The 20678-nt window shown below is 58.4% G+C and overlaps 1 protein-coding gene and 1 long non-coding RNA gene across 3 annotated transcripts in view; one reads left to right on the top strand and one right to left on the bottom strand.

The window, feature by feature from the left end:
- Positions 1-1150: 1150 nt before the first annotated feature.
- PPL (periplakin) overlaps positions 1151-20678 on the top strand; it is a 29567-nt gene continuing 10039 nt past the window's right edge. Inside the window, exons 1-13 of the mRNA XM_014958797.1 lie at positions 1151-1304; positions 12092-12191; positions 12820-12974; positions 13543-13666; positions 14699-14824; positions 15113-15154; positions 15285-15446; positions 15884-15991; positions 16506-16601; positions 17605-17727; positions 18635-18781; positions 19632-19783; positions 20283-20380. Coding sequence (XP_014814283.1) covers positions 1243-1304; positions 12092-12191; positions 12820-12974; positions 13543-13666; positions 14699-14824; positions 15113-15154; positions 15285-15446; positions 15884-15991; positions 16506-16601; positions 17605-17727; positions 18635-18781; positions 19632-19783; positions 20283-20380 — 1495 coding nt within the window. The 5' untranslated portion in view covers positions 1151-1242. The remainder of the gene's footprint in view (positions 1305-12091; positions 12192-12819; positions 12975-13542; positions 13667-14698; positions 14825-15112; positions 15155-15284; positions 15447-15883; positions 15992-16505; positions 16602-17604; positions 17728-18634; positions 18782-19631; positions 19784-20282; positions 20381-20678) is intronic.
- On the bottom strand, positions 1647-11118 carry LOC106897861. Of its 2 annotated transcripts, none has more exons than XR_001413837.1 (4): positions 10954-11118; positions 9997-10206; positions 9548-9674; positions 1647-1735 (listed from the first exon to the last, which is right to left on the bottom strand). It is a non-coding gene; the product is annotated as an uncharacterized LOC106897861 (long non-coding RNA). The 2 variants fall into 2 exon arrangements; XR_001413836.1 differs by lacking the exon at positions 1647-1735 and adding an exon at positions 7059-7912.

Below are 20678 nucleotides of genomic sequence, written 5' to 3'. Positions count from 1 at the left end.
ATGATTAATTCACCTCCAAGAAGCAGCTGGGGAGCACGGTTGGATCACCCCAGCTCCACAGACCCTCCATCAGCCTCCCCAGCATGCTCAGCTCTGTAAGAAAACCACCTCTCATCCCCAAAAAAAACAGCCAGGTGGACAACCCGCCCCAAACCAGGATGGAGAAAGCTCCTCTCCTGCAAACACACACACACACACAAACACTTGCCTTGTGCTGCCGCCGCCGGGACCCGCAGCCACCCCGCACCCCGAGCGGGCGACGCCGGACCCGCGCAGGGACGTCTCGCTGGCCAGAGGGCTCTGGGCTCTCTAAGGGCACTGGGGATGAGCCACCCCAGAGCAGAGACGATCCGACGTGCGCAGGGGATCGGGATCAATAGGTCACAGCCTGCACTGACTCGCCCCCAGAATGAAAATCAGCAGGGGATTTGGGGCTGGTGGGGGAAGCTACAATCAGGCCTTTAATCCCACATGGGCACAAAATCCCGGGATAAAAAGGCCAGAGCTGGTCCTAATTGCTGACTGCTGTGTGGATGTGTGAGCGAAAGCTCTTGGGCTGCGGTGGGCCTGGGGGAGGCATCTCACTGCCTTCTTGCTGCCTGTACGACCGAGCCCCCCTGGGGAGGATAGACACCCCCCAACCCCCCCTCATTTTGATCCTCCCCAGAAAGGGCAGCTCTGGCTCGGCTTCCTGAGAGCCCGCAGGCCCTGGGGAAGGATGTGCCTGGATGGAGCTGTGATGCTTGGTGCATTGGTCCCCTCCCCTAAAGACAAAACACCCGGGGGGTGCTGGGGAGGAGGCAGCCCCCTTGGTTGCCCATCCATGTGTGCACCCCAAGCCGTGGCCATGATGGAGACCACCCCACCCGCATCCTGACCCCGGGGGGATGTCAGGGGTCAATGTGTCACCTCTACACATTTTTGGATGGTGGTGGTTGGGAAGGCGGGGGTAGTCCAGCTCCACCGGAGCCCCTCTCAGGCAGGGCTGGAACTGGGAGCGCTGGGCTCAGCCAAAAACTCTCCTGGAAACTGGGGAGCGCCGGGTGGGGGGGGAGCGGGGGAGGATGCTGCGGGGCCGGGCCGGGCGGAGGCAGGCAGGAGGCAGGGAAGGGGCAGGGAGGAGGCGGTGCGATCCCATCCCCGCCTCCCCGGCGCGGCCCGGGCCCGGTGGCGGCGCAGAGGCTGCGGGCGGCGGCGGGGGAAGAGCAGGCGGAGCGCGGCGGGAGCCGTGCCGGGGACGCGATGCACTCGCTCTTCAGGAAACGCAACAAAGGGAAATACAGCCCCTCCGTGCAGAAGAAGAGGTGAGTGGCCCGGCCCCGGGTACCCCCCGTTCTCCCCCCTCTCCCCGGGTCAGGCAGCGCCGCCATCCCGGAGCTCCCGTCTCCCCGAGCATCCCCTCCCGGCGGCGGGGCTGGGCACCCCCCGGGCTGGGGGAACCCCCGAGGGGTGAGAACCCCCGAGGTGTCAGCTCCTCTCTGAGCTGGGTCCACATCTCTGGTGGCCGGTGAAGGCACAGAAATGCTTTTTTTTTTTCCCCACTCTCCCCTTGCATCACAGCCCCGGGGAACAGGTTCCTTCACTTCCCAAGCGTGTGTTGGATTAGATTTTAAGGAAAAAAAAGCCTATCTGTTCTCAGCCCCCATCCACTCAGTACTCAGGACCAAGTGCTCAGTCGCTCGTCTTTTCGTCGTCTCTTTCTGGTGGGGTGGGGACGCGTTTCAGTTGAACTGGTCTTAAAAAAAAAAAAAAAAAAAAAAAAAAAAAAAAAAAAAAAAAAAAAAAAAAAAAAGGGATCAGCAGCATGTTGAATGCGCCCGCGAAAGTCACTGTTAGAAGGGAAAAGATGTAAAAGTTTCCCCTCTGAGAAGGCTTGGCCCCTCTCCGGGCTGCAGGGTGCATCCCTGCAGGAGTGGGGCTGGAGAGGGGACAGACCCCCAGCCCGGCCTGAACAGGGTGGGTGGCACAGGGGGGACACTTTTCCAAAGAGGTGGATTTTCGGGTCGGTTCAGAAGCGTGTCCTGCCTTTCCCAGAGGAGCTGCAGGGGCTCTGGAGCATGCAGGGCAGGATGGCTGGTGGAGATCTGAGCCCATGGCTTGTTCATCAATCTCCATCGGCACCTGCCCTGGCTGGTGGGCTCGGAGCAGCCGCCCTGTTCCCAAAAATCCTCCTTCGGAAGGAAACTGGGGACCCCACGCAGGGGCTGAGGGGCCTTTGAGGACCCAGAAAGGGACCAGTCAGCCCAGAAAGCACCCACACAATCTGAGGGAGCACGTAGGAGGGGAGTTCCCCGAGAGGGGAGGGTGCTGCCCCGGCGCGGTGGGTGCTCGGGCTTTGGTATTTGCTGAGCTCCCTCCGTTCAGGCTGAGCCCTGGGGACGGGCTCTCCCAGCAGCCTGGCTGGCTCAGCAGGGCCACCCAGGCTCCTGCTCCCAAAGCCTGAGGCATGCCCCGCTGCCAGCTCCTGCCCTGGGGAGGGCTGGCAGGAGGAGAGAGGGGTGGTATGGAGCCCTCTGAGGCTCAGCATCCACCTCCTTGATGGCCCCAGCCCTGGATTTCCCACGGGCAAAGGATGGCGTAAATACCTGGTGGCATTTCTAGTCTTTGGAAGTGTTAGTGGAAGGCTTGAAAATGAGAAACACCACACACCTGGGCTGACAGATCAGGAGTCCGAGCAGCATCAGGGTGTTGGGAGGCTGGAGAAGACAGACCTCCTCTGTGCCAGGTACCCCTCCTGTGATCCCCACCTTGGGGCTGCAGCCGGGGTCCCCACCACTGCTCTCCAAGCTCTGCCAGTGCCAGGTACCCACCATCCCATGGCAGATGGGGCTGGGGAAGACCATCTTCCCTCTGCCACCCTGCCCGCCAGCCCAGCCAGCCCTGGGCAGGTGCCAAAGCACCTCTGGAGGCTGCAGGCCAGGCTGAAATCTTTATTTTTCTGGCTGGTGGCAGCTGAGGAAGCAGCGCCGGGCTGCGGCCTGGGGCCACCCTCCCTCCCTCCCTGCACCCCGGCTGGCCGTGCACACCTCGGGGAGGGCTGTGCTCATTAGCCCCAATTTGTTAATTCCTGCGTTGGAGTTTACAAACATCTGTGAATCCAGGGAACACTCCCACCGTGTGGAACAGCCCCACCATCAAGATGGGGAAGCCGGTGCCCGACCGGTTAAACAACTTGCCGGAGAAGGATTGCGAAGAAGAAGAAGGAGCGAGGAGCTCCTGCCGCCCCGTCCCCTGCTCCAGGCACTGCCAGGCTCCCAGCCGGCTCCCGCCCAGGTCTGTTGCTAGAAAAACAGAGCAACACTGCTAAAAATCAACCAACCCGCCGCCCCCATCGTAAACAGGCAGGGAGGTTTCAACACCACCTCCAGCCAGGCCTCATCCTGCGCTTCGGCGCGGCTGCGCAGGGCCTGCACCTTAGGGGAGGGCTGAGTGCCAAGGTGCCGCCGGTGACCGGGCCTTCAAAGCCCAACGGTGACAGGGCAGTGACTGAGCACCGGTTTGGCGAGCGTGCCAGGGCACTGGAACGTTTCCTGCTACGAGCTCAGCTGATTTGGCGAGGGGTTGCCCAGGAAGCGCCGTCCTCCCGGCTGTCGCAGCCTGAGGAGGAGCTGCTGTGAGTCTTGGTGGCTTTGGGACAAGACCTTCCCGTGGTGGGGGGCATCTCAATGAGCAGCACCAGAGACTCGAGATCTCATGGAGTCTGTGCAGCTCAAGCCAGGTGCTGTAATCTGCCCCTGAACAACACTCTTTACTCCCCTGGATGCAGACAGCCACCTTTCCCCAGCCCCAAATTGACTCTTCAGCCTCCCATCCAAAGCATCTTGAAGCATATGGGCTTCGAGCATCTCCCCTGCCTCCCCCTGAGCTGCCTGGGACCCAGGGACTGAGAGGTTGGGGTGGGCAGGGATGGGTTTCCCTGCTCCATCCCTGCTGACGTGCTGGGGACGCAGGTCCCCGCAGGAGCTGAACCCCTCTCTGAACAAGGAAGTAGCCATTTGTGGCAACCACCTCCGCGTCTCAAGGCCGGCCAGCCCCACGCTGGCGTTATTAAGGAGGAAAGCCAACCTGCTTTGAAGCTCTAACAGCGGGGAAAGAACAGGAGTGACATTAAACCATACAAAGCCATGAGGGTTGGAAGGTGAATTGGTGCCAGGTCCTCTGTCCTGCTGCGACTTGTCCATCCTCGGCAACGCCAGTTGAGTCTTGGAGGGCACTGGCCACGTGCCATGACTTGGCTGGAGGAAACCCATGGCCATGTTGTGCTAAGCCCCACAGACTGCATCCCCCTCCATCCCCCTCCTTTCTTTACCCCTAGTGGGGTGACGCTCCTCAACAGCTCCCTATGGGTCTGTTTTTTTCTGATGCACAAATCAGCGGGACCAGAGTCCAAGTCTCTCCTTAGGACCATCTCCTGCAGCTCTGGCCTGGGCTTGTGGTCTCCAGGCACAGCAGCCAGCCCTGACCATCCCTGGGCATGTCAGTGGGTGTGTGGGCATCTCCCTGCCTTGCCCAGGGAACGGGGACAATGATGATGACATTTCTTCTGTATTCGTGGACTTAGTTGCTTTGTGCTCTTCTTGCCCACCCCATCCCAGTAGCATCAGGACCTGGGATTCAGCTGGGACTCACCATGACTACTGGGGTGGTAGCACATCATGTGTATATATTTATATCTGTCCCTAGAAGGGAAGGCAGAAACCTTGAATAGGGACATAATGTGGGAGAAAACCATCACCTTCCTTCTCCATCATCTTCATCAAACACTTAGAAACCAGGAGGTTGGTTTCTCTCTTAGAAAGTCCAAGTTTGGGAGGTAGAAAAGACGGCTCAGCCTTGAGAAGTTGCTGCTGCTGAATCTTATCCCCCCGCCAGCAGGAAAGGTCTTCAGCCTTGGGGTCCCCTGGCGAGAGCAAACATCCAGGAGGGCTCCCAGCCCTGGAGAGCCTTAGTGGTTGTCAGGAGACCCTGTCAACATCTAAGAGGGGGTGCAGGAGCTGGGGCAGAAGGCGGGAGGGCTGGCACCCATTTCTAGAGGCTGTTTGGAGTCAGCACGAAGGAGCAGACGGAGGGTGAGTCAGGAGAGCTGCTCTGTATTTACGGTGGAGCAAGCCTCGCCATCGCCTGGCCTATTTCTGCTTTAATTTCCATGCACATTACAATAATATATCACACCATTACGACGAGGGAAGATAAATATAATTGAAACGAGCTGGAGTAAGCACAGCAGCCCTGCTGTCCAGCTACGCCCTACCGTGGGCAGCTCGACGGCACGCTGCTCCCCAGTTTTGAGCCAGATCTTAATCTCGCCCAACCCTGAGTTACACTGGCCATAGCCCAGCCCTCCTGTCCTCTGCTCTGCCACGGTTTCACTCCAGTTTCGTTGGAAGCAGCACAAGGAAATGTCACGCAGTGGTAGCCGTGGCTCAGGGAGCTTTAAGGACATTTATAAATCTGTGCTGTGGCTTCTGGAGTATCCGTGCACTTTAAGTCCCTCCTGAAGTCCAGTCTCACTTAAACAAACATTTTTTTAATGGAATCTGTATAAGTGGAAATTAAATCATAGAATCATAGAATTGTCTATGTTGGAAGGGACCTTCAAGATCATCTAGTCCAACCATCAACCTAACTCTGATAAAAAAAACATCACTAAACCATATCTCCCAGCACTACATCAACCCGTCTTTCGAACACCTCCAGGGATGGTGCCTCAACCACTTCCCTGGGCAGCCCATTCCAATGCAATGGAGATGGATTTGAGAGCAGCAGTAGGTGGTCACCACCCGATGCACCATCCGTGCATCCCAGTATAGGCTGTGGTAAGCAGGACCAGGATCCGTGCTGGGACTCTATTCCTGGACAAGCAGCCCCACCTGGGGAGAAGCTCCCACCATGAGAAGGTTTCCCAGCAGGAGAGCAGGGGCATGGCCAGTCGCTGGGCTGGGGGATGGAGCAGGACAGAGTCTGTCCCATTAACCCTCCCAGCAAGTGTCCCATTCACGGGACAAGCTCCCAGCAGGAGCTTTCCCAGGGACTGTGGTCACCTGGAGCAGTCAAAACTCCAGGAGTATCTATCTGAACATCCTCACTGGGGGGGATTAGTGAAATAGCCTCCTTGTTTGGGGAGGAAGGAGACAGAGAAATCAAAGGGATTTCCTACCACCTGCCTGCAAGCGCAAAGCCAGGGTGCGAACCTGTGGGCATCCTGGAGATGCCGACCTCAGGGAAGTTTGCTCCAAAATGTGCTCATATCAGTGAAGATACAACCTAATGGGAGGGGAGAAAAAAAAAAAAAGCAGGAGTGGAGAAAAAAAATAACCCAGTTTTTAGCAGCAAAGTTTCCATATCACCGTAATTATCATCACATCTGTCTTTCGAGGACCTCTCTTCCAAAAACAAAAAACAACCAACAAAAAAACCCCAAACACAAAACCCAAATAAAAACCCCAAAGAAACAGAGCATAACCTGGAGTCAGAAGTGTGGTACATGGATGAAGTGAAACCTGCCGCAGAGCAGCTGCCTCCTCTGACCTCTCCAGCTGGGAGAAACCTGAAAAAACCCTCCCATTCCTCACAGGAGCAATCTCAGGTCCTTCCCACCAGCCAGGAGATGCTGCAGCTGCTGGAGGCAGCACTGACCAGAAATAACACTTCTGCCCAGCGCAGCTTTTCGTGAGTGATATCATTTTTCCCTTCCTGATCATCAGAAAATGTTAAAGTTCTCCAGAAATGGCAAAGCCAGTTTTTCCAGGCTTTTTTTTTTTTTTTCAAATTTTTTTTTTTCCGCTCCAATCTTTCAAACAAAGACTTATCTATTGCAGCAGAAAAGCTTTGCCTTTCCCTTCCCTCTGCCAGAGCCTCACGAGGGCCGTGCCCTGGGCACCTTTGCTCCTGCCTCCTCTCTGCCTGGCCTGTGCTGCTCTTCCCAGCTGGAAAATGACCAAATCCTGCCTTTCTCCCTCCCCCCGGCACCGCTCTGTGCTCCAACCATCCCCTCCTGCCTGGTTTTTGGCCCCAGCACCCCTTTGCCAGCAGTTCCGCTCCCAAACCCACCATCTCCTGCAACAAATCCCATCCGCACACCTTTCCTGGGGGGTGGTCCAGGACTCCCCCCACCCCTTCATCCATCACCTTGGGCTTCTCCCACCTCTCCCTCCTCTTGGCCGACGAAGGGCACAGGGGAAGCTGACCTCCTCCTCCTCTGGCCAGGAGATTCCAGCTTTCCCTCGGGCACCCCTGCTTGATAGCCAGAAGGATGGAGGGACCACACTCGTCCTCGTGGTTTATTAACACAGACCCAGCTATGGGGGGGGGAACGGGACAGGCAGATTATTAATAGGGGTGATGATCTCATATCGTTAATGTCCAAGTTGGCTGGTTAAGTGGCACAGAAATGATGATTATGCCGGAAAAAAAAATACAGAAATAAGAGAGATCTCCCTTATTTATGTATTTATTTCTGCACATCTTAATTCTGCATTTCAAGCAGCAGTGGGGGGGAGCAGGAGCAGGCACCCCCCTCGTGTTCAGCATGGGATGGGATGCAGATGAGCAGCTCCCCCACACTGGAGTGGCTCTTTTGAGATCCAGCTCCTGTGGGAGCTCCTTATTAGATTTCCCCGTCCCAAAACCTCAGCTGGTGACAGTCACCAGCTCCGCCGGTGGCTGGTGTAAACCACAAAGGTGGAGAGAGCAAACAGCTCCTCTTGCGTGCGTCAGGAGAGCCGAGCTGAGCAGCAGAGCCGTGCCCACATCACATCCCAGCATGTCCTTGCTTGCTCGGAGCAAGCTTGGCATTTTCTTTTCCCTGGTCACCCAGATACTGCACATCAAAGCAGGAGTTTCTGGATTACTGGGCAAACCCTCCTCTCTGACGTGGGGAAACGCCATCCTGAGGTGTTCCATCCAGGGGGACCTGGACAGGCCGGAGAAGTGGGATTTTGAGAACCTCATGAGGTTCAACCAGGCCAAGTGCAGGGTCCTGCACCAGGGTCAGGGCAGCCTGGGATTTTGAGAACCTCATGAGGTTCAACCAGGCCAAGGGTCCTTCACCAGGGTCAGGGCAGCCCCCAGTACCAGCACAGGCTGGGGATGGAGGGATGGAGAGCAGCCCTGAGAAGGACTTGAGGGTGTTGGTGGGTGAGAAACTCAACAGGAGCCAGCAACGTGCACTGGCAGCCCAGAAACCCCCCACCCCGGGCTGCATCCCCAGCAGCGTGGGCAGCAGGGCCAGGGGGGGATTCTGCCCCTCTGCTCCGCTCTGGGGAGACCCCCCCCAGTGCTGCCTCCAGCTCTGGGGCCACCAACATCCCAAGGACATGGAGCTGTTGGAGCGGGGCCAGAGGAGGCCCCGGAGATGAGAGAGTTGGGGGGTTCAGCCTGGAGAAGAGAAGGCTCCGGGGAGACCTTGGAGCCCCTTCCAGTCCCTAAAGAAGGGGGGCTCCAGGAAAGCTGGGGAGGGACTCTGGATGAGGGAGGGGAGCCCTAGGAGGAGGGGGAAGGGTTGGACCCTGCAAGAGGCGAGATGGAGCTGAGCTGTGGGGAAGAACTTGTTTGGTGGGAGGGTGGTGAGAGCCTGGCCCAGGTTGGCCCGAGAAGCTGTGGCTGCCCCATCCCTGGAGGGGTTCAAGGGCAGGTTGGAGGGGGCTTGGAGCAACGTGGTGTGGGGGGAGGTGTCCCTGCCCAGGGCAGGGGTTGTACTGGGTGGGCTTGGAGGTCCCTTCCCACCCAAACCACTCCATGATTCTGTGTTCCTCTGCCCTCCCTGTTACATGAGCCCGAACACCCACTTCTGTGCCCTGCAGCGACAGAGAAGGGGCTGTCACCTCCTGGGTAATGCCAGGGCTGGGGACAGAGGGTGGCTCTGCCCCTGGCACTGTGTTCCCCGAGTCATGGGGAGGGTGGGAGGAATGGCCGAGGGCAGCAGCACCAGCTTGGGAACCAGCTGACGGGGCACAGGCAGCCCCAGCTCAGTGGCAGGGTGATTAACAAGGGTGATTAGAGCTTGTGGCTCAGACCCGGGGGAAGAGTGGGGAGAAGGGGATGAAGGGCGCATCCTCACCCAGACACGTCATCCCCATCCCAAACCAGCCTGGCTGTTCCTGCAGCACGGCCATGGAGGATGCTCCTGGCAAAGTGAGTGAGTGGGTCAGGGCTGGGGTGATGCACCCACTGGTTCCTGCACCCAAGGGTGATTTTGCCGATGCAAAGCGAGCACAAAGGCAGGGTCTCCGGGCTCAGCCCTCTTGGATCAGACCAGCAGCAACAGCTCAGGAAACCGTGCCCGAAACGCAGCATCTCAAATGACCCCCGGCTTAATTTTATTTCCCCCCTACAACCAATCAAACCCATGACCTCCCTCTTTTTGGGATGGTTTGTTCATCCACGCTATAGAACCACTGTGACCCATCCTTGGGCTTGCTGGAAGACACCGAGACTGAGGTCAGGAACGTGGAGAGGAGCCACAAGCCCTGCCAGCTCTTCCCAAGCCCCACTCAGTGCTGGTTCAGCTCCCTCCCAGCTATCGCAGCGAAGCATCCCAAGCTCCCACCTGGATAACGCGGCCTCTCCCACCTTCAAAGCTCAGGTGGCCTCCACTTCCAGATGAGGAAGGCTCCTTGGTGGCTGCAAACTCTCTCAGGATGCAGGAGATGGGGCCATCTCTGAGTAACCATCATCTGTCCACTTCCAGATGAGGAAGGCTCCTTGGTGGCTGCAAATTCTTCTCAGGATGCAGGAGATGGGGCCAGCTCTGAGTAACCATCAGCTAAAGACACATGAACACACATTTTAGTCGCTCAGCTTCAAACCGGTTTCTCTCCACTGATTTCATCACACATTTTCCCTGGTTTTCATGGGATGAAGCAGATTAGAAGAAGCCCCAAAGTGGATTTTGAAGAGCTGCTTCTACCATTGCAGTGGGATCCAGCCACCCATGTCCATCTCCTGGTGACCCCTGTGCCCTCCAGCTGTAATTATTTAAGGGAAAACGAGACTCACCCTTGCACTTATTGAAAGCAGCCACACGACTCGCAGTGACCCGTTCCTTTGATGTTCTGCTGGGAAATGCCCGCTCAGTTCATTCCTGCTGATGGGAGAGGGCTCATTAATTAAGGAGATCCCTCAGCTTGTCAGGAGGTGCCAGGCAGCAGCAGCGGTGACAGACACAAACCACCAGCCTTGCCGAGTACCGTCCTGATGACGCAGCTTCTATAAAAAGAAAAAAAAAAAAAAAAAGAAAGAAATCAGCGTAAATCCTGCCCACACCAGAACTTCTTGGGCAGCGTGAACTTTTTGTGGAGCTGTCAGATGCTACGAGGCTCCTGCAGCCCCAGGGCAGGGCTGGAGGGAGGGAGGAACAAGTCCAGAGCTGGGTTTTGGTTTGTTCTGCTGCATTGAAAGCGACGGCAGGGGTGGGAGGCAGGGACGTGTCCTGAAGCTCAGCACCAGTGCCAGGAAGGGGGCTGGCCAGACCCGGGCTGGACAAGCTTTTTCCCCCCAGTGCCCACACTGGGAAGGCAGCAAGCTGAGATGTCCTCACTGGAGACCCCAAGGGGCACAGGACTGACAAGGCCACGTTCTCCTCTTACCTGCTGGTAGCTGAGCACTGGTACATGGCCAGGAAAGCCACTGGAAAGCCCTGGGAGAGGACTGCCTTGGTCAACAAGCCATGTCTGCTCTCAGCTTTGGCCCACCATGCTGTGGAAGACAGGAGGATGTGGCTCATGGTGGTCTGGAGAAGCTCACATAGTCAACCTCTGCCCCATGATGGACCTCGGTGCTACAGAACCCCTCGGAGCTGGGCTGACCAAGCTGCTGGATGAGGTCCTGGGGGGATGAGGTCCTCCTGGGGACCTCCACACCATGGCTGAGGGGGGCTGGTGCTCCACCAGACAACGCTGCTCCCCTCCAGCCACCCCACTGCCCTTCAGCCTTCGCAGGAGACACACAACTTACCTTCCAGCAGCTCTAACAGCAATTAACACCTCCAAGTGCCACATGAAGATTAATTCTCCCACCACATAACGAGGTCATTAAGGCTCATTACCCCAGCGCTCTATGGGTGGTTGGGATTGGAGTGAGCCAGCCCTTGGCTTGAGCCCGCATGGGGAGGTGGCACAGCAGGGACACCCCCAGCCCTGCCACCAGCCTGGGCTCCAGGAACCCTCCGGCTGCAGGGACCCTCGGGGAGCACCACCTCGCTTTCTGCCTCCAGTCCCCAGCAAGGAGAGCCACGGGCATCGCCTGGCACGTGGTCCCCTGGCACGCCGCAGCCTCCTCTGCGGCCAGAGTGACAGCAAGAGGACAAAATGTTTAAAATAGCCCTGGGAATGCAAAACCCTGCGTCACGGGTTGGTCTGGCTCTGCTCTAGCTCAGCCCTGGCTGGGAATTATTTGGGCTGGCCCTGCACCCTGCCAGCCCGGCTGCAAACGGAGGGGCTGGCACCAGCATCTCCCCGGGACCACCCTGGGAGCAAAAACCAATGCCCAGCGAGAGTCAAAGCACCGAGAGACAGATGCCATGGGGGCTGCCCCCTCCCTTTATTGTCAATAATCGTGTTTAAATTGTGAATAACTCCTTGGAGGGCCAGGAAGCCTTGAGCGTGGCACGGAGAGGGCACAGCTCCAAGGCAGGAGCATGGGCAACCACAGGGCACGCAACGGCCTCAAACGGGCCACCTCGCCTGCGTGCACGGGGTCGGGCCCTCTCTGCTGCTCGGGCTCCCCCATTTCTCCTGCAAACAGCTTTTTTCTTTCTCACTCCAAAGCCATGGGAGGCTCGGGCTCGTCAGTGGCATCGCTCCCATTTCCACTGGGCAGGAGATACCGATCCCTGTCCCCCCTCCCTTCTCCCTCCGCCCCCCCTCCCCGAGAGCTCCTGGCAGAGCAGCCGAGTATTTTGGAAAGTGTTAGAAAGGCAGCAGTGAGTCACAGGCAGCTGCAGCCCCTGGCAAGCTGGGCTGGCCCCCGGCCACCCCTGGGGACAACGGCACCCCCGAGGGCAGCCCCAGCAGCAGCTTAGGGCTGTGGCTGTGTTTGTGGGGTGACCAACCTCTTTTTCCTCCCCCCTTCCCCCCACTTTCTGTCTCCCCAGCATCTCCAGCAAAGAGCTGACCGAGCTCATAGAACGCCTGCAGAAAAATGCCGACCAGGTGGAGAAAAACATCGTGGAGACCGACTCCCGGATGCAAAATGTGAGCAACCCATGGCCCCACCTGCGCGGGCTCCTCCAAGAAACCCTGTGTGTCCCCCCCATCACCCCATCTCCCTCCTGCTGCAGCCCTTCCTGCTCCACTTTGGTCTCATCTCCTCTCCTGGGGCACGTCTGCGTGGTCACCCTGCCCCGTGGGGGTACCCGGGTGTGACGATCCCTAAGGGAGGGATGCACGGGTTCCCCCCTGGGTTGTGGGAAGAAGGTGGGAGGGTGTGACAGGTGATGGGGTCCCCAAAATTCTTCCTTGCCCAGAACAGGGACGTGCATCCCTGGATGTCCAGCTCAGCAGGCAGCTGGGGTGGAGGAGAAGGGCCTGAACCACCCTCCTCTCCCCAAAGGGTAGGATGCATCCCAAGGTGATGCAGCCTCCCCCAGCTCTTCCTCGGGACTAATATCACAGAATCACAGAATATTCATGGTTGGAAGGGACCTTTGAGATCATCGACCCAAAGAGACACCAAAATACATCCCTGGGAGGACAGGAGATGGCAGAGCTCCTGCCCACCTCTGGTGCCCAGGGGCAGGGTGGCAGGAGGACCTCTCTCAGCCCTCTTGGACACATTTCTTTTCCCCTGGTGACCCTTTCTCCCCACTCTCTGCCCACCCAGGACCTGCATAAGATCAAGGCCTGCCAGCTAGCACAGTACAAGGACCTGACGGCTCAGAAACTCTCCGAGTCCGACAAGCTGCTCTACGTGCTCGATGGGGACGCAGCCATCGCCCGGCACATGAAGCACCCCCAGGGTGACATGATCACAGAAGAGTGAGTACCGGGGAGGGGGGAGACCTGTCCCCAGAGCTTTGTAGGAGGGAGGATGCTTCTCCAGGGGCTCTCCCTGCACCTGGGGGGTCACTCCTCTGCATCCCAGGTCACATTAAGGTCCATAACCCATAGCCCTCAGCAGAACCCACAGCCAGCAGATGTACTTAGCAGCCCTTGGCAGAAGATATGTTCATGGGGGAACCTTTGCCCTCTCCCTCCCCAGCTGATTGCCCAATGTGGCTGCTGGCAGCCCGCCTGGGCTTGCCAAGGTCCCCAAAGGACAGCCCCCCCTCCATAGCAGGCCTGGGAGAGGATCAGCAGATGTACTTAGCAGCCCTTGGCAGAAGATATGTTCATGGGGGAACCTTTGCCCTCTCCCTCCCCAGCCGATTGCCCAATGTGGCTGCTGGCAGCCCGCCTGGGCTTGCCAAGGTCCCCAAAGGACAGCCCCCCCCTCCATAGCAGGCCTGGGAGAGGATCACCTACAGCTACTGATGCCGGTGCTGGCCCATGCCCACATCCCACATCCCACATCCCACATCCCACCCTCCTCTTCTCCTTCCCCCAGCATCCGGCAGCTGAAGGAGCGAGTGGCAAACCTGCGTGTGAAACACGACCAGATCTACGGCTTCCCCCAGCAGCAGCACATCGAGCCCCAGCTCAACTGGACCACATTGATCGAGGAGAAACAGGTACCGAGGGGACCACCGGTGGCACTGCCAGCTGGGGACAGGCAGGACTTTGTGCATCTCCCCATGGAGAAACAGGCTCCTGGTGACCTTCTTGGCTGCTCGGTGCTGGGAGCAGCGTGGGAAGGAGATGGGGTACTGGAGGGGATGTGACAAGGCCAGCTGTGGTGGCAGCAGAATCGGTGCTCAAGGTGGCACCTCTGGCAGCAGCTGGGCTAAGAGAGAAGATGCTCCGGAGGACTGGGGGACCAACATGGGCCAGCCTGGCCTTCAGGGCTCCTAGGCTGGCCATCGCCCTCCTGGAGGAGCTTGAGCAAACCTCTACCCTTCTCCATCTGAGGATGGAGACCACACTCCTCCTCTGGGCAACGTCCTCCAACACCCCACCGAGAACCCTAAGAGTGAAAAAGATTCTCCTTATACCCGGTCTGTGCTTCACCTGTTTCGATTTATGCCCATTGTCTCTCACCCTCCTGCCACACACCACCTCGCAGAGCCTGGCTCCATTTTCTCAACAACCTGATGGCAAGGGTGCTGTTATGTTGTTAGGCACTACCAAAGCCTTCTCCTCCCCAAGCTGAACAAGCCTCAGCCTCTCCTCTTGGGCCCTTGCCTTGGTCTCCCCAGAGACCCTCTCCCCACCTGCTTTGGGCTCTACTCCACAGCCCTCACTTTTTATTTTATCCGTGCTGTTATGTTGTTAGGCACTACCAAAGCCTTCTCCTCCCCAAGCTGAACAAGCTTTAGCCTCTCCTCTTGAGCCCTTGCCTTGGTCTCCCCAGTCACCACCTGCTTTGGGCTCTACTCCACAACCCTCACTTTTTATTTTATCCCGCTCCCTACACTCTTCCAGCCAGAAAAGGGTTAAAATCCCCAAACTGGCCTTCCCATGGTCACCATCTGGCATGGCTGATTTCACCCAACACTAGAGCCCATCCAAGCCCAGCTCCATGTCCACCTCCAAGAGTTGTTTCCCAGGTCTCAGTCACCACATCCCGTTCCCCCATCACTAACCTCAGCCCTTGCTCGCTGCAGGACGCCTTAAACAGCAAAGGCTTTGGGACCGACCTGCCGCTGGTCAACAGCCAAGTAGAAGAGCACAACATCTTCCACAACGAGGTCATGGCCATCGGCCCACACATCACCAAAGAGGGCAACAAGGTCAGCTCTCCTGCCCCTCTCCCTTCCGCCTCACAGGGTCAGTCCCATCCCCAGCCCCTGATGAAGGCGAGGGCACCCCACCATCCAAGCTGCTACAGCCCGGACCAGGTTGGGTGGGCGCCCAGATCCACCCCTACCCTGGGAGCTGAGCATCCTACACTGACTCTAGCTTTACGATGAGGCAAATCCCATAAACCCCACATCCCCCTCCCTCATCCAGCCCCCGCCAGACCACCGCTCTCCACTGACACGCTCCTAACTCTTGCCTCGCTTCTTCTCTGTCACCAGGAGTCCATGAACGAGTTCCAAGCCAAGTACCAGAAGCTGCTGGTAAGAGACCTCTGAGATCTTGGGGGCAGAGCCCTTGGCAGGGGTCCCTTCCCGGGTGGCCAGGCACCCCAAAGGGACTGGTGGAGAGGAGTTTTGGGCTGAGCTCTCCCCTACTCTGACCCCTTCCCAGGCTGGCTCCCAACAGCGGCAGCAGGACCTGACCTCCCTGCAGGACTACATGCAGCGCTGCACCAACAAGCTCTACTGGCTGGATCAGCAGGCGAAGGACAGGACCCATTACGACTGGAGCGACCACAACCTGGACTACCCCAGCCGGCGCCGTCAGTACGAGGTCCGTGCGCTTTGCAGCCAGGGGGGGTGGGCACGGAGCTGGGGGAGATGGCTAGGAGATGGATGGGGGGGCCAGGAAACATCCCTTCCCCCGTGCCTCAGTTTCCCCCACTCCATGGTGGAGATGTACAGATGAGAGCATATGGAGGGTGAGGTCAGTTCTTACCTCCTGCCAGAAATACAGCAATAAGGAAGCTCAAGAGCTTCCTCATTCTCTTCTCCCTTATCTCCACGTTTGCTTGGCAAGAGTCACGTCTTCAGCAACATCTGCAAGGGAGGGAAAAGTGACGTCTCTCCACAACATCTGCAGTGGGGGAACATCATGCTGTCTGTCTTGTGGGAGGTGTTCAGGCCCTTTCAGAGTGGTTCAGCCGCTGGAAGCAGTCCAGGTCCCCTCTTTTTGCATGGAGGGTCAGTATCTTGCCTGTCTCCACCTAGAACTTCATCCATCGGAAGCTGGAGGAGAAGGAGGAGGCCATCAACAAGCTGCATGCAGATGGAGATCAGCTGCTCGCCCAGAATCACCCCGGGAAGAACGCCATCGAGGTGAGCATCAGGGATGGGATCCAGCCTCCCCACCTCCCCCGGTGCTCGGGGGGACTCGCCCAGCCCTTCTCCAGCACGGGACGTGGTGCCAGCATGACTCTTGACTTTCCTTCCTGGGATGCCAAGGGGGAAAAATGTCTCCTTCACCTGCAAGTGTGTAAACACCATTGGAGGAGCCGAGATAAACCTGAAGAGCTCTTCCCATTGCCCTCATTCCTGCGGTGATTACCCTGTCCCTGCCTACAAAGGACAAATTATGGTGGCAGATGCCACCTTTGATGGGAAGATGGACATAAGGCCGCAGGATTGGCCACGTCCTTCTATCCATCCCCACGCTCCCATGGGAGCATCCCAGCTTTGGACTTGCGCTCCAGTATTGCCATCTCTGAGCACCCGGGTGGCTTCAGAGGCAGCCAAAGAGTTGTTTGCTCAAGATGGAAATGGGCACCTTCTGGTGGGCACCCTCAGCATGGTGGGGTCCTTCTAACATCCACCACCCACCCCTGTGTTGCAGGCTCACATCGAAGCGGTGCACGCTGACTGGAAGGAGTACCTCAACCTGCTGATCTGCGAGGAGAGCCACCTGAAGTTCATGGAGGACTTCCACAAGGTACCAGATTCCCCCAGGGGCAGAGAGGCACTGCTCGCTCTGCACCGCCCAGAAAGGAGATGCTGGGTGGCAGGAGACCCCAGCTCTCTGGAAACAGGGTAGAAGAGATCTAGTTCTCTGGTCTATGGGGCTTTTAAGGCTAGGAGAAGAACTTTGAGCTGATAACACAACTCATAATTGCTCAAAGCGCCAAACACAGTAATTGCTTGGCCAAAAAACCCCGTAATTTGCAGAAATCATCCACTCCGATGCCAAGGTTCAAGAGCCACAGTCCAATGTCGGCATCCTTGTCCGCAGGACAGCAGAGATACCTCACAGAGGGACCTCACCCCATGAGGAGACCTTGCAGTCTCCTCTCGGAAGTAGAACAGGTCCGAGTGGGGAAATTACACCTGCAGAAAGCCGAGTTGTCCCCCCGGGGAGCCCTGCGCCCCAGCTGAGCTGGGCAGACAGATGTCTGCTGGATAAATGGCATCCGACAGCCGGGGAGGCTCGGCAGGGGAGCAGGTCGGGCTGGATTCCTCTCCCACAGCCTGGGCGTGTTGAGGACGTGATGAGTCTGTTGCCAAAGCTGAACGGCGGTGCCCAGCCCAGGCAGTGCCTTTTGTGGGTATTTGCCAGAATAACTGCCCCGGGGGGTGGTTTGTGCGTGGAAGGGCTTGGCTCTGCCTTCTCCTTGGCACTGGCAGTGGGAACACCACGCACCGTCATGATGCTGCCCAAGTGATACAAAACTGAGTGCAGGGCAAGGTGGGACTTAACTCTGCAGGAGAAGAGGATGGACAAAGCTGCTCCTGGTGGTCTTTGCCCTAGCTCTGCTGCCCCAAGCATGGGAAACAGCAATTCCTCACCTCTCTCCCAGCACTTCTGAGTGCTCAGATGCCCATCACAGCTCCTTGGTGGCTGTTTTCACTCTAGGCAGCGCGAAGACCAAGGTGCTGGGTTGGGTCTGCTCCATGTTTCAGCTGGACCTGCTCTCACCAGAGACTCTGCCTTTCTGCAGTTTCAGAAAGACGCTAAGGATGCTCAGGAGCTCTTGAAGAAGGTGGATACAGACCTGGACCAAAAATTCAGCCCAGAGTTCAAGGACAGATACCAGCTCGAGTCCCTCCTGCGGGAGCTGGATGTGAGTATTGGTGCAGGGAGGGACCAAAGGGGAGGCAGCAGCAGGACCAGTGTCCCCGTGACACCGATGGAGAGACATCTCTGCCGGAGCAGGCATCTAGCCCAGCTTTCTCCATGGCGAGCAGCAGGACAGCGCTACTGCCTCCCTTTGCCCAGCCTTCCCCCAACTCTTCCTTCCCCTCTAGCTAGAGATTGCCTCTCCCATAGCAACGTAATTGCTCGCTGGGCTGGTTTTTATTTGTTCTCTCATTGAGTTAGCGTTCATTAAGGGCGGGAGCATAATTAGACCCGCTGCCAGAGGAGGCAGAGGAACTCGCTGTGCTGCCTGGAGCCGGGGCTGCCAGATCGCCCACTTGGGAAGGGCCACGCTGGGCCCCAGCCCCATCCCAGCCCCATCCCAGTATGCTGCAGCAGGCCCAGGTGATGCACGTGTCCTGGGACAGCTGATGGCCCTTCCCAAGATCTCTCCCTCTCCTCCTGCCTGCTCCATCCCACTCAGCACCTCGGGATCCCCACCTGCCCGGCCAGAAATAGAGCAACCCACGGAGAGCCTTTTCACTGGGCTTTAATTAGAGGTAATAGCTGGGAATGGGGCTCCCCATCAGCGTGCAGATGCCGACCATACACCGGGGAACGCCTATTACTAGCCAGTGCTTAGTGCCAAGGCATGGCAACCTCATGGGCACAGTCCTGGTCCTCAGCCTGGCTGCAGAGGCAGGCAGGAGAGCGCAGGAATACTTGGTGTAGGAACACAACAGCTGCAGAGCAGGGCCCAGCAGCTGTTTTGACAAGCCTAAGCAAAAGAGAAGCCACAGTCTCTGTCCCAGCAGCTCCTCCCCAGCCCCCAGAGCCCAGGAGCTGGTTCTTCCCGTGTTTCCTTACTGGTTTTGGTGGTTACTCTGTGCTAGGACCAGGAGAAAGCCTTGGAAAAGTACGAGGAGGTGGTGAGGTCCCTGCAGGAGCGCAGCCAGCAGGTCCTGCCCCTGCGGTACCGCCGCGAGACGCCGCCCCAGCCCGTCCCCGTGGAGGCTCTCTGCGAGTACGAAGGGGAGCAGGTAACATCTCCCTCATCTCCCTCATCCCCCCAGCCAGGCAGAGGTGCTGCTGGGCACCATCTCCTCAGGGGACACCGGGGATGGAAGAGGCACCTGGGGAAGGAAGAGTTTCTGCCCAGTGCCCAAGTGGTGATGTCTTCCACAGTGGGGACAAGGAGGTGGTGGTGCTCGCCTCAGTGGGAAAGCAGGTTTTGCAGCTCAGGAGGAGCAGTGCAGGAGGGGTTCCGGGGGGGGACACAGTCTGCATCCACCCTGGGGACAATGTGCCTATCACACACCCCTCAGGAGGTTGCAACAGCCTGGCTCCATCACCTTCCCACGCTCCCCGCGCTGGGACAGCGGAGGTGTTGAGGCACGTTCCTGATCTGAGAAACATCTGTGTCCCCACCACCAGGGTCATCAGTCTTTGTGGGACTGAGTGGTTGACCGTAGGGATGGGACAGCAAAGTCCCCACCACCAGGGTCATCAGTCTTTGCGGGACTCAGTAGTTGACCGTAGGGATGGGACAGCGAAGATGGTGGACACCAGGGGCCTGCAATGGAGGGAGCAGCTCCAGCTGACTCAGCCACCCACCTCCCCAAGAAGGAAAACCACATCACGGCCTCAGAAACGCCTTCTCCTCTCTGCCCCGTGGGGATTTGCTTGCCACAGCTGGTGCAAGAGGAGATGGGGCTTCACCCCTGGGGGCTGAGGGGTGGGAGGAGCAGGCACACGGGGTTTCTGCAGGGCGAGAGGGTGCCGGGAGGAGGGATGGGGGGGTTTGTGCCCCTCCTGCCTCCCCGCGAGTGCGGCTCCTCAGGGCTGCTGGTGTTTCCTGACCTGCTGCTGCGACCGGTTCCTGTCCCCCAGGGCCAAATAAGCCGAGGAGCCCACTACACCCTGCAGAAGAACAGCGGAGATGTTTGGGAGGTGGCAGATGGCTCGGGAGACAGGATCAGCGCCCCGGGGGTCTGCTTCATGATCCCCCCACCCGACGCAGAAGCAATAGCGCTGGCGGACCAGTATGTGCCCCCCCCACCCCAGTTTGCCATCCCAGACCCTCCCGCAGCCCCGGCCCTTGTCCTCTCCAGCCCCAGGCCACCCCACCAGCACTGACGGGGGACTCCTGCCCCGATTCCAGCAGCGAAGCTGTGCCTGCTGGAAGCCTCAGGCTTCCTCCAGGAGGGTTTCCTGCACCCTCCTGCTTGCACCCAAGATCCCAGCTGGTAAAGTGGGGCCAGCTCAGAGCCACCCAGGTCCCCCCCTCCTCTTGAGGGTGCTACAGCCAGGGGGGAGCTGCCCATCCCTCCCCTCAGCAGGCCTTTCCTGCCTCTCCCCGCCCTCACCCCTCCAGTGAAGGCATTCCTCCACTCCTTTGCCAACATGGGGTGAAGGTGCTTCTCCCCGACTTGCTTCATGGGTGCTGTGAGGGGCCAGGTCCCAACTCCTTCCCGAGATGGGCGATGGAGGGGCCGGGGGCCCCAAACTCTGACCTCATGCCCACACTATTCCCTTTTGCAGAATTGCCAATCACTACGTGAGGGTGAGGGAGAAGACGGCCAACTGCAAGAACGTCCTCCAGCAGCGCTATGAGGGGCTGAAGGCCGACAGCATCGGAGGTGCGGCTTTGCCCCTCCCCAGGCACCAAAAGGGCAGCTGTAGCCTTGAACGAGGAGGTGGCCCACCTTAGGGGGGACACCACCAAGAACTTCCCATCTCCTAAGGGTCCTGGGGAGCACAGTGTTATAGAATCACAGAATTGCCCAGGCCGGAAGGGACCTCCAAAGGTCATCTAGTCCGACCCCCCCTCAGTCAGCAGGGACACCCCAACTAGACCAGGTTGCCCAGGGCCTCGTCGAGCCTCACCTTGAATATCTCCAGGGATGGGGCCTCAACCACCTCCCTGGGCAACCTGTT

The sequence above is a fragment of the Calidris pugnax genome, unplaced genomic scaffold (assembly GCF_001431845.1).
Source record: "Calidris pugnax isolate Ruff unplaced genomic scaffold, ASM143184v1 scaffold244, whole genome shotgun sequence".
Classification (NCBI taxonomy): domain Eukaryota; kingdom Metazoa; phylum Chordata; class Aves; order Charadriiformes; family Scolopacidae; genus Calidris; species Calidris pugnax.
The sequence above is the reverse complement of the archived record's forward strand: the minus strand, read 5'-3'. Positions and strand labels throughout refer to the sequence as shown.